Raw genomic sequence first — 12,747 nt, forward strand, 5'->3', positions numbered from 1 at the left:
CCCTCCTCGGTTGTTGGTCGATGCGAGCCGGTATCGAGATATATATGCTCGATACCAAAAAGCCTTCTTGACCTGGTGAAAAAAGACTGCTATTGGAAAAATAAAGAGGTTGTGATACCGGCACCAGAGGAGGCGATCACTACCCACGTGGAAGGGTACCTGAATGTTTACATTTATCCTTTCACGCTGGGTCCCCTTGATTCAGTCATCGTCGATTTTTGCAAGAAATACCAGGTGACCCTCGGTCAAATTCACCCTTCTTTGTGGAGGATTGTGATACTGCTTCGTTTCTTTATGAGCAAAATCGACGGGCTTCCCTTCACCCTCGACCACCTCGTAAGATTATATAGCCCTCGACTTTACCGAGGTGGGCTGATAAAGCTTCAACGCCGGGCCACCAAGGCGTTTACCTCGAGCATAGATGAAGACAAAGATCGAGGTTGGATGGGCCGGTTCGTTCGAGTGAAGACCTCAGACCTAATCCCGGCTGAGAGTATGCCATTTCCCGAGAAATGGAATATGAACCGTAAGTGTGATCCCGTTTTTAGTTTTTGTTGTTTTTACTTCTTCATCCTTTCTTATTAGTGTTTTTCTTGACGCAGTCGTTGCTTGGATGCCGGGTGCGGTTCCCCATTTCAAGAACTGGGTCAGGAGCCTGGTTTCTACGTCAACATACGCCGAGCGCGCATGGTGCGATTTATCAAAGGGCAAGTGGGAGGCTCCTACTCATGGTAAACCTTCTTCTCGGCTCACCGATTTGCGTACCGTTCAAGCATTTTTTTCAGGCATAAGTTTTACTTACTTTTCTTTCTTTGTAGGTCTCGGAAAAGATGCGGTTATGATACCCCTATCAGGTGATGAATAAGCTTTACCGCTTATCTCAAAATCGGAGAAGGTGATTAAGAGAAAAAGGGCCTCGGACTCCGAGGGTCAAAAATCCAAGAAGAGAGCGGCTCGTAAACCCAAGGTGAACATAATCCCTTTGACTATGGAGTCGGTCCTGAGTCTAAAGGATGAAGAAGAAGAAGAAGAAGAAGAAGAAGAAGAAAGTGATTCCGGGCTGTCCCCGATACTCAAAATACTTCAGTATCGGTGGGAGTTGATACTGCTCCATCCAGGCTTGATGAGGTCGAGGAGGAGACTTTGACCCAAGTTCCCGAGCCGAGGGGGACCGAGGATGTTTTACCTCGGGGCAAAGAGACCGTCGAAGAAGCTGTGGATGCCGGTGTGCAAACCGAGCTTGAGGTTCCCTAAGATGGAGGCGGCACCCAAAAAGACCTACTCGGGGCAATAGAGATCGAGGATTCCCCTTCTTTCCCTTCATTTTTTCAGTCGATGATACGTGATGCTCAAGCTGTGGAGACTTGTCACGGGGAGGGAGCCCATGGAGAGGAGGACCCTTTCCGTGGTTATTTTATCGGGTTAGAAGATGTCACCGGTCCGAGTGACTTGGAGGCTCTGAAAAAGAGCTCGAGCGAGGTGGGAGTGCCTTGCCTTTTCAACGAAGCCCAACAGGCCCTGAATCGGGTAAGTTCATACTTTCTTTGCCAATTTTCATACTTGTATTTTTCTTTCCTTGTATAATCCCTTCTTTTTATTTTTGTAGGCTTCTATGCTTCATCACGAGGCATTTTTCCAATCCCGAGGGGAGCTGAGCCGGTACGAAGGCTTACTGAGGAGAGAGATGCCTTAAAGTTTCTCAATGAGTAGAGAGAAGGAAAAGTAAAAGGACTTCGGGTTGAGCTAGAAGCATCTCAGAAAGAACAAGCTTAGTTGGCCGAGCAGGTAAAAAGAATCTTTGAATTTAATGATATTGACTCGGGAGTGATGGCTAACAGTTCGGTCCCGCAGGTCGAGCAAAAGTTCGATGTGATCAGGCAACTTCATGTTGAAGTAGACGTAGTGAAATCGGAGGCCGAGAAATGGAAGAAGAACATGGACTGCCTCGCCTCAGAAAAGGAGACTGCCCGAACTCAACTGGCTTCGGCTGAAGCCCAACTCTGAATCTTGAAAGAGAAATCCTTGGAGCAAGCCAAGAAAATAGAGGAGTTCCAGTCTCGGTTAAGCTCAGCAAATTCTAATCGAGAGAGACTGGCCACAGAACTTGCAGCGGCCAAATCGGAGGTCGAGAAAACCATGGCCAATGCTGATGCGATGATGGACGTTTATCGATCTGATGCCGAAGCTGCTCAGGTTCGAGCAAAGGAGGTTGCTGAGGCTACTCAGGCTCAAGCAAACTGGGTTGCCGAGCATGCTAAATGTCAGTCTCGAAGGGAAACTCTCGAAGAGATCCATGCTCGTGGCTTCGATCTTACAACCGAGATCGAGAAAGCTAAGGAGCTTAAAGCCGAAACCAAAGTGTTGGCCTTTCCCGATGATGATGATACCGGGAGTACGAGCGGATCTGAAAGTGAAGGTGGCCTCGAGGGCGAAGATGCTTCTCCCGGAGAGGACTAAGTCCTTTAGTATTTTTTATGTTTCTTATAAGACCATTTTGGTCTTTTGTAGAGAAATTTGATCGGGCCATGCTGCCCTTGTAAATGATTTTTGAAATGTATAAAAACTTTCTTCCTTTCTGCCTTATAGAATTGTGAAGTTGCATTCTAAGGTCGGGGTTCAGATAATTTGATCAAAATCGAACTAGTGTAGCCCTTAGGCCTTTTGATCGAGTGAGTGCTTGCTCGAACTCGAAGTAAAGTAACCATTGGTTTTTTAGTTGAGCGAGGATAGTCTCTCGAACTCAAAGCAGAAAACAGCCCTTAGGTTTTATGGTCGAGTGAGTATTTGTTCAAACTCGAAGTAAAAAATAGCCCTTAGGCTTTATGGTCGAGTGAGTGTTTTCTCGAAATCGAAGTAAAAGACAGCCCTTAGGCTTTATGATCGAGTGAGTGTTTGCTCGAACTCGAAGTAAAAAGCAGCCCTTAGGCCTTATGGTTGAGTGAGTGTTTGCTCGAACTCGAAGTAAAAAATAACCCTTAGGCCTTATGGTTGAGTGAGTATTTGCTCGAACTCGAAGTAAAGTAACCCTTAGGTTTTTGTAAAAAGGATTATTTATAGCCTTGTCCCCTTTCCGGCTTGAAAGAGTTTTTTATCATTTGTATTTGCAAAACTTGTAATGCCTTAGCATGAAATAGGGACTTGTTCGAGAGTTTGAACAATGTTGTACTCATTAGAGTTTTCGAGGCTTGATATTATCGAAGCCTTTTATGATTTTGCTGGGGGGGTAGCCTTTCTGACCCTGTTTTGTTACAGAATTCGAATGTCTCCGATTCATGTTAATTCGGCTGTAGCCTCTTTAGTCTGGGATTTACGTCTTGGGCCTATTTTCCCCTTTTACTTCGAGCTTGCCCGAAGTATCAGTCCCCGAGTGGGGTGGCCGTGGCCTATAAAAATCCTTCTTTAGTTCGAGATTTGCTTCTTGGGCTTATGATCCTCGGAGTTTATATAATTTGATCTCATCAATTTTTTGGACGGCAATCCTCGATTTGTGGGAGGTAATCATTTGAACTCCGGTCATGGTCGGCCCTTAAGCATGTTTGCATAACATAAGTAGAAGAACCTTTCTGAGGTATGAGATATTGGTAAAGAAGGAATTTCTCTTTATAAGTCATTATACATGTGTACATGTTTTGAGCCAGGGCTCGAGCAAACTATGCGGGCATGGTTCGTTTTGACCATTTGGCCCTTACAAATTTTTCCTATCGAGACCCTGTTGCCATGAAGTAATTTTCTTGCATCGAACTTGATATATTCTAGGGAAATGCCCCGCAGTATTCGAGGTTGATTGAAAAGAGGCCTTGAATACTGTTGCATTGTTCTAAGTTAGCACGATCAATAGTTTCCTCATTAAAAACCTCATCGAAAAACCCATATGGGACAAAACCGGTCCAAGGGAAAATGAGTGCAACGCGTGCTTTCAGATCTAAAGGCTTCTTGTTGAAGAATCCATCCCTGTTTTTGATCGAACACCTGTAAGGGTTAGTTTTGAAATACAAATGAACATGGGAGGGTCGTACCTTAGCAGTAGTATTGTTTTAGGTGCGATACGTTCCAATTGCTTGGTAGTCGTTTGCCGTTTATCATACCGAGCTTGTAGGATCCTTTTTTGACGATTTCGAGAACCTGATACGGTCCGAGAACTCGCATGGCCAACGACGAAAGTGCGGCAGGCCTAAGTCTTTCTGAAATTCCTTCTACTTCAAAACCTCTTGGCTAGCTAGGTATTGCTTGAGACGCCTGCGGCAAACAGGAACAGTTCGTGATTATATTAAGGAATTTACTTCCTTAATGTTGAATATATAGAACATGTTGGAGGAGGACAAGTTGCATAATTATATTTCTGGAATGCAAGAATGGGCACAAAATGAACTCAGGAGGCAGAACGTAAAAGACCTCCCGAGTGCGATTGCTGCAGCAGATTCATTGGTGGATTACCACAGTACCCGAAGTCTTTCTGAAATTCCTTCTACTTCAAAACCTAAGAAAAATGTAGAGAAGAAAGGGGAATGGAGGAAGGAAGTCCGAAAAGAATTTGTGGAAAAGGGCAAGTCTGTTGCTGAAGGATTTGCTAGAAATAGAGGCAACGCTAATAAAAAGGGCGATGGTTGCTGGACTTGCGGTGGATCTCATATTGCAAAAAACTACCCAAATCGGGAACGGGTTAATGCTTTGCTTGCATCAGAAAATAATCGGGAAGGAGAAGGTGGAGAAGTTGCTGCCTTAGTGAACCCTCTGCGATTGATAAATGTTATTACGTTGCTTAATGCTACAAACAACGAGACCAACCCTCATTCTTTACTGATGCACATTGAAATGAAACTGGGAGAAAAGAGTGTAATAGCAATGGTAGATACCGGAGCTATTCACACCTTTGTCTCGACGAAATTGGTGCAAAAGTATCGGTTGAATGTAAGTAAGTGTCCCTCTTACATGAAGATTGTGAATGCTAAAGCCCAAGCCATTATGGGTATGGCTTACAATGTTCCTATGTCAATTGGGTACTGGAAGGGGAAAGCAAACTTGATGGTGATTCCACTAGAGGACTTTGAGGCGATCCTTGGAATCGACTTTATGCGGAAATATTGCTTTGTTTCAATGCCTCACTTGGATGGAGTGATGATAATGCATGAAATGGCTCCTAGTTTTGTGAAAGTTATTCATCCTTATGGGAAGGAAGAAACTCAACAAAAGGATTCATTAGTTTCTGCCATGATGGTCGAAAAAGGTTTGAAAAGGGGAGATGAGACTTTCCTTGCTTTGATGGTTGAGGTGAAGACTGATGTTCAGGTTGAAGTGCCGAACTGTGTCGCTCCAATATTGAGCGATTTTGCTGATATGATGCCACCAAAATTGCCTAGGAATTTACCACCACGGAGGGCTATTGATCACAAGATAGAGTTGCTTCCAGGTTCAGTGGCCCCTGCTCAACCTCCTTATCGGATGGCACCAAAAGAGTTGGCTGAATGACAAAAATAGTTGAACGAGTTTCTCGATGTGGGATTGATTTAGCCATCAAAAGCTCCATTTAGTGCACCTATTTTATTTCAAAAGAAACAGGATGGAACGCTTCGGATGTGTGTTGATTACAGGGCGTTGAACAAAGTGACTGTGAAAAACAAATACCCAGTTCTGTTGGTGCAGGACTTGTTGGACAGGTTAAGCAAGACTTGTTGGTTCACAAAACTTGACTTAAGGTCTGGTTATTGGCAGGTACGGATAGCTGAAGCTGATGAGTCAAAAACTACCTGTGTTACGAGGTATGGCTCATATGAATTCCTTGTTATGCCGTTCGGGTTGACAAATGTCCCTGCTACTTTTTGCAACCTGATGAATGATGTGCTGTATGAGTACTTGGATGACTTTGTTGTTGTCTATTTAGACGACATTGTTATCTATAATCGGACCTTGGATGAACATATCTCACACTTGAGAAGGGTGTTGTCTCATTTAAGAGAGTACCAACTCTATGTGAAGATGGAGAAGTGTGAGTTTTCTAGACAGGAGATTAAATTTCTTGGCCACTTGGTGAGCCAGAAACAAGTGCGGATGGACCCGAAAAAGGTGCAGGTCATTATGGAATAGCATGCGCCTATTTCTGTGAAAGAGTTGAGATCTTTCCTTGGGTTATCAAATTATTATCGGAAATTCATTGCAGGCTATTCAAAGAAAGCTGCTCCTTTGACGGATTTGTTAAAGAAAGATGCTAGGTGGGCGTGGACTGAGAAATGCAGTGGTGCATTTGACCCGTTGAAGGAAGCCATTAGCTCAGAACCTATCTTGTAGCTTCCAGATTTTGAACTGCTTTTTGAAGTTCATACTGATGCTTCCGACAAGGCGGTTGGAGGTGTGTTGGTACAAGAAGGCCACCTAGTGGTGTTTGAAAGCAAGAGGTAGAATGAAGCAGAGCAAAACATCGGACGTGGCGCGGCTGTGGCAAGGATTGGGCGTGATGGACTTGCCATTGGCCTATGTGAGAGCAAAACGATCATGCAGGACAACGAACAAGAAACATTGTTATGAGAACAAGTATTGGCAAAGGTCTTGGGACAGGAAAGATAGTCTTGGCAAAGGCTTGACAAGGCAGTGTGGGAAAGTTGGGGCGGCATGGTACAACATGCGTGCTAAAGACAAAGGTACTGGCAATTCAAGTTGTGGGAGCGCCAAGTACAGGCTAAGCTAAATCATGACAACGCAGAATGATGACAAAGGGTTTCAATAGCTAAGGCAAAGCTATGTGAGACAAAAAACCAAGCAATGGCACGGGTGAAACAAGTGTTGACAAAGACAAGGCAGAAACGCGGCTAAGGCAATGTACGAGTGACAGGAGTGTCGGGCGTGTGCGGAAAAATCATGGGCAGCAGGTTGCGGACAAGGAATTGGCGCGGAGTAATGTCAAGATCATCCAAGGCTGGGTGCAATTCCAGCCTTGGGGCATGCAATAGCTGACCAAGAAAAAGGGGCACATGCAGAGCACATGCCAAAGCAGTGGGCCATTGTATTTTTGTAATGACTTGTACCCATGTCTGTCTAGTGCTTGTAGCTAATATCATTTCGTGTAGATAATGGCCTATGTAGTTGGGGGATGTCAACTACAAGATAGAATCAGATGTAGCAAAAGTTGTGTACAAGGCATATTTCAGTGGGTGGTGGGACCAGTGCTCCACAAACATGGCTAAGTGCTTCACCAACAGGGCTGAGTGCTCCACAAAATGGAGCTAAGTGCTAAAGAGGACCATTTCATGGAAGTGCTTATTTAGTGCTTTGACTGGAAAAAGCACCAGGATGGAATTGCCCCTTTGTAAGTTGCCCCTTCAAATCTGCCAGTGGCAGCCCCTATATTTATATATATGGGGGCATTTCGTGAAGAAGAAAAAAAAAAGGGAGAAGGAGTTCAGATGTGATCCTTCCAGAGAAAAAGGAAAGTCAGATGTGATCCTTCCAAAGAGAGATATAAGAATAGGGTCTTCCATAGAGAATGGGGTCTTCAATGGAAATCTCTACACAAAAGGAGAGGGTCTTAGAATGAAGAAGAGGGTCCCCGAACAGAAGGAGAGGGTCTTCGAATGAAGAAGAGCGTCTCCGAACAGAAGGAGAGGGTCTTCGAATGAAGAAGAGGGTCTCCGAACATAAGGAGAGGGTCTTCGAATGAAGAAGAGGGTCTCCAAGCAGAAGGAGAGGTCTTCAGTGAAGAATAGGGTCTCCAAAAAGGGACTAAGGCTGGGCATCTGGTAGGTCTAAGTGTGTCAAGATCGACTTGTGATCTTGGCTAAGTGGGATGTGAATGACTTGTGTTCATAGCAAAGAAAGGGAAACAAGTTAGAAAGGTGATGCTTTCTAAGTGTTTCAAAACGGGGGCTAAGGCTAGGCATTGGGAAGGTCTTAGTGAGCAAAGATCGACTTGTGATCTTTGCAAAGTGGGAAACAAGAGAGAAATGTGAGGGTTTCTAAGTGTTTCCAAAAGTGGGCTAAGGCTAGGCATTGGGCAGGTCTTAGTAGCTATGAACGACTTGTGTTCATAGCAAAGTGGGAAACAAGAGAGAAATGTGAGGGTTTTTAAGTGTTTTCAAAAGGGGGCTAAGGCTGGGCATTGACAGGTCTTAGTGTAACAAGATCTATTTGTGATCTGGGCTGGACGAAGTGGGCTGTAAATGGCTTGTCTTCATGGCAAAGTGAGATCCTTTGTATATTTGATATTAATACAAAGGTTGGGTTTTTCCCGTATCTGATGGTGTTCATTTTATGTTGCTGCTGAATCTTGTGTAAGGCCAAACTTGATGAAAAGTTGACTAAGTGTTGGGAAAGGCTGAGTAGATTGAGTGTCAAGCTGCTGCCGCGCAGTGCCAATCAATTGCGAAAAATTGGATGAAAGGCCATGGAGATAGGACCAAGTGGAGTAGCTCCCCGAGTTGATGAATCATGGGCGCATGTCTTTGGAATTTGTCGCATTTTCAAACGAACTCCCTTGCATCCTTGCCCATATCGATCCAATAATACCCTGCTCTGATTACTTTGTGGACCAGCGAATCGTCACCAGAATGGTTTTCACAAGTGCCCTCGTGAATTTTTTTTAGAATGTAATCGGTATCTCCTGGTCCCAAGCATATTGCCAATGGTCCATCGAACGTCCTTCTAAACAGCATTCCGTCTTCGAACAAGGTGAACTATGCTGCCTTCATGCGGAGAGCTCTCGATTCCTTTGGATCTGATGGAAGCTTCCCGTTCTTGAAGTAATCTATATATTTGTTTCTCCAATCCCAGGTTAAACTTGTGGAGTTTATCTCCGCGTGACCTTCTTCTATTATCGATCTAATGAGTTGTACGGCAGTCCCCGAGTTGAGTTTGTCATCTTCAACCGATGAACCTAAGTTTGCAATAGCATCGGCCCCGCTATTCTATTCTCGGGGTACATGTTGCAAAGTCCATTCCTTAAATCGATGTAGAGTCATCTGTAGTTTATCCAAGTACCTCTGCATTCGATTTTCTCGGACTTCAAAAGTCTCGTTAACTTGGTTTACCACGATAAGGGAATCACACTTAGCCTCTATGACTTCCGCTCCCAAGCTCCTAGCTAGATCGAGACCTGCAATCATGGCCTCATATTCGGCCTCATTGTTAGTCAATTTTTTAGTTCTGACAGACTGTCTAACTACATTACATGTGAGTGATTTTAGTACAATGCCTAGTCCAGACCCCTTCGAGGTACCCGATTTTATCAGTAGTTCTATTTCAATCTCGGGTACGAAGGCCGGCGTAAAGTCAGCCACGAAGTCTGCCAAGATCTGAGATTTGATAGCGGTTCAGGGTCAATACTCAATATCGTACCCGTCAATTTCCATGGCCCATTTGGCCAATCGACCCGAAAGCTCGGGTCTGTGCAAAATATTTTGAAGAGGATAAGTTGATACAACATGTATCAGATGACACTGGAAATATGGTTTTAGTTTCCTAGAGGCGCTTATTAAAGCAAGCGCTAATTTTTCTAAGTGTGGATATCGAGTTTCGGCCTAGCCTAAGGTCCAATTGGCATAATAAATAGGGAATTGTGTACCTCGTTCTTCTCGAACCAGAACTCTACTTACCGCTATCTCCGAGACAGCTAAGTACAGGTAAAGCTGTTTGTCCACTTTTGGGGTATAAAGCAGCGGCAGGCTCGATAAATACCGCTTCAGTTCTTCCAAAGCCTGCTGGCATTCCGGAGTCCATGTAAAGTTGCTTTTCTTCTTAAATTGTGAGAAAAATCGGTGGCTCCTATTTGAGGATCTCGAAATGAATCGTCCTAGGGCGGCTATCCGTCCCGTTAGCCTCTGCACGACCTTTACATTATCTACTACCATGATGTCCTCGATAACTTTGATTTTATCGGGGTTGATCTCGATTCCTCGACATGAAACCAAGAAACTTGCCCGAGCCAACCCCGAATGCACATTTTTGGGGGTTGATCTTCATAATGTACTCTCTCAGTATGTCGAAAGCTTCCTGCAAATGCTTTAAATGGTCCTCTACTAGTAGAGACTTAACTAATATGTCATCAATATAAACTTCCATTGATTTTCCTATTTGTTTTTCAAACATTCGATTTACTAGGCGTTGATAAGTTATGCCAGCATTTTTTAGACCGAATGGCATTACGTTATAACAATAGGTATCGTACTTGGTGATAAACGAGGTCTTTTCTTGATCCTCCGGGTTCATCTGTATCTGGTTGTATCCAGAGTAGGCATCGAGAAAACTGAGAGTCTCATGGCCGGCCGTGGCATTAATCATACAATCGATATTAGGCAAATGAAAAGAATCCTTAGGGCATGCTTTGTTCAGGTCTTTATAATATATATACATTCTAAGTTTGTTTCCCTTCTTAGGGACTACCGCCACATTTTCTAGCCATTCGGGGTATTTTACTTCTCTAATGGATCCTATTTTAAGAAGTTTGATTACCTCGTCCTTGATAAAGGCATGTTTGACCTCGGACTGAGGCCTTCTTTTTTGCTTTACCGGATGGAATTTCGGATCCAAGCTCAATCTATGAGTGGTTATTTCTGGTGGGAACCCTGTCATGTCAAGATGGGACCAAGCAAAACAGTTCATGTTAGCTATAAGAAATTGAATAAACTTTTTCCTAAGCTCGGGATCTAACCCCGTGTCCAGGTATATCTTTCGCTCGGGCATATGTTCGATTAGCATGATTTGCTCCAATTGTTAGACCATTGATTTGGTAGCGTCGGAATCATCGGGGACCGCGAAGGATCGAGGAATCCCATAGTCATCATCTTCGTTAGTCTTCTGATTCTCTAGTTGGGCCGAGGCTGACGTTTGTGATTGCTATTTGGTATCCCGTTCCTCCTTCGAATATGATCCCTTTGTCGATGATAGTGAAGATATAAGAATCACTTCATTGAGGGCAAACATTTTATTTACGGCCGGTTGCTCCCCGCAGACCGTTTTGATTCCCTCCGATGTTGGAAATTTCAGAACCTGGTGAAGGGTCGAGGGCACTGCTCTCATGTTGTGGATCTATGGCCTCCCGAATAGGGTGTTATATCTCATATCGCCTTCGATCACGTGAAACTTCGTTTCTTGGATGGTCCCAGCCACGTTTACTGGAAAAATTATCTCTCCCTTAGTAGTTTCACATGCCATATTGAATCCGTTTAGTACCTGGGTTGCGGGCACGACCTGGTCCAGTAGACCAAGTTGCTCTACGACCCTTGATCGAATGATGTTGGCCGAACTACCTGGATCGATTAACACACGCTTAACTTGAGTTTTATTCATAAGTACAGATATTACCAGTGCATCGTTATGGGGTTGCATGATTCCTTCCGCGTCTTCATTACTAAAGGATAAGGTTCCTTTTGGTGTGTAATCCTGAGTCCGATATCGCTTCTCTCTTACAATCGACATCTTAGTGCGTTTAAGCACCGACCCCTGGGGGACATCGATCCCTCCGATGATCATGTGGATGATATGTTGCGGCTCTTCTTGTTCGTTTTGTCTATTGAAATCTCTGTTTTTGAAATGGTTTTTAGCCCGGTCACTTAAAAATTCTTGAAGGTGTCCTTCATTGAATAACCTGGCTACCTCTACTCTCAACTATTGATTGGGATTTCTCTAGGCTGGATCGGAATGCAGAGGTCGAGGCCACTTAGTATCTTTGATGCGTCCGATAGCCGACATGATGGCGGATGCATCAATGTTGAAGTTATATTCTGATAACCGTGGTGCTTCCTTAGGTCCGGTATGCCTGTCGAACCCATTCTTGTTCATCATCCCCCGAGATCCTTGGCCTCATCACTTATCCTTTCGCCTCGTACGGAGTTGCATGCAAGTTCGCTAGCCCTACGATCTCCGTTATACGGCCGATATCGGTCCTTGCTCGACCTTGGTTCTCGGTCGATATCCCTTTGAATAATGGACACAGAACCCAACTGGTCATCTTCGACTCTAATCTTCGATTGATATCGATTGTGTACATCAGCCCAGGTAACAGACGAGTAATCGATCAAGTTCTGCTTCAACTGTCATGAAGCCATCGAGCTGCGTTCGTTTAGTCCTTGAGTGAAAGCTTGAACAGCCCAATCGTCCGTGACCGGTGGTAGATCCATTCGTTCCATTTGGAAACGAGATACAAACTCTCTTAACATCTCGTTATCTTTTTGCCTTAGCTTGAAAAGGTCCAACTTCCTGGTCTCGACCTTTATGGCTCCGACATGTACTTTTACGAAAGGATATGCAAGCATATCAGATGAATTGATAGAGTTAGGCGGTAAATTATGATACCATATCATTGCCTCCTTTGACAGGGTTTCCCCGAACTTCTTCAATAATACGGATTTGATCTCGTAGTCTTCTAGATCGTTCCCTTTAATGGCACATGTGTAAGAGGTAACATGTTCGTTGGGGTCGGTCATCCCATTATATTTAGAAATTTCGGGCATGCGAAACTTCTTGGGGATCGGTATGGGAGCCGCGCTCGGGGGAAAGGCTTTTGTATGAAGTTTTTGGAATCCAAGCCCTTCAATACCGGTGGTGCCCCCGGGATCTGATCAACCCAGAAGTTATAAGTTCTACTTTTTTATAGTTTGCTTCAATCCTCTTTTTTTCTGACTCAATTCGTTTTGTCAGTTCCCCGAGCATCCTAATAATTTCATTCTTGTTTATTTGATCTTACTACAGCTGATCCCGTTTGTGGGTGACTTCTCGAGGTAGACCGGGCTCAACCCTGCTCGGTGCCTGGGTTTGGCTCTGCAA

At 44.3% G+C, this 12,747-nt stretch overlaps 1 protein-coding gene across 1 annotated transcript; it reads left to right on the plus strand.

Annotated features, from left to right (window-relative positions):
- Window positions 1-4,305: 4,305 nt before the first annotated feature.
- LOC138892614 (uncharacterized) lies at window positions 4,306-5,466 on the plus strand. Its single transcript, XM_070176350.1, has one exon. The coding sequence runs from the start codon at window positions 4,306-4,308 to the stop codon at window positions 5,464-5,466; it is 1,161 nt and encodes a 386-aa protein (XP_070032451.1).
- Window positions 5,467-12,747: the final 7,281 nt, after the last annotated feature.

The sequence above is a fragment of the Nicotiana tomentosiformis genome, chromosome 5, assembly GCF_000390325.3.
Source record: "Nicotiana tomentosiformis chromosome 5, ASM39032v3, whole genome shotgun sequence".
NCBI lineage: Eukaryota > Viridiplantae > Streptophyta > Magnoliopsida > Solanales > Solanaceae > Nicotiana > Nicotiana tomentosiformis.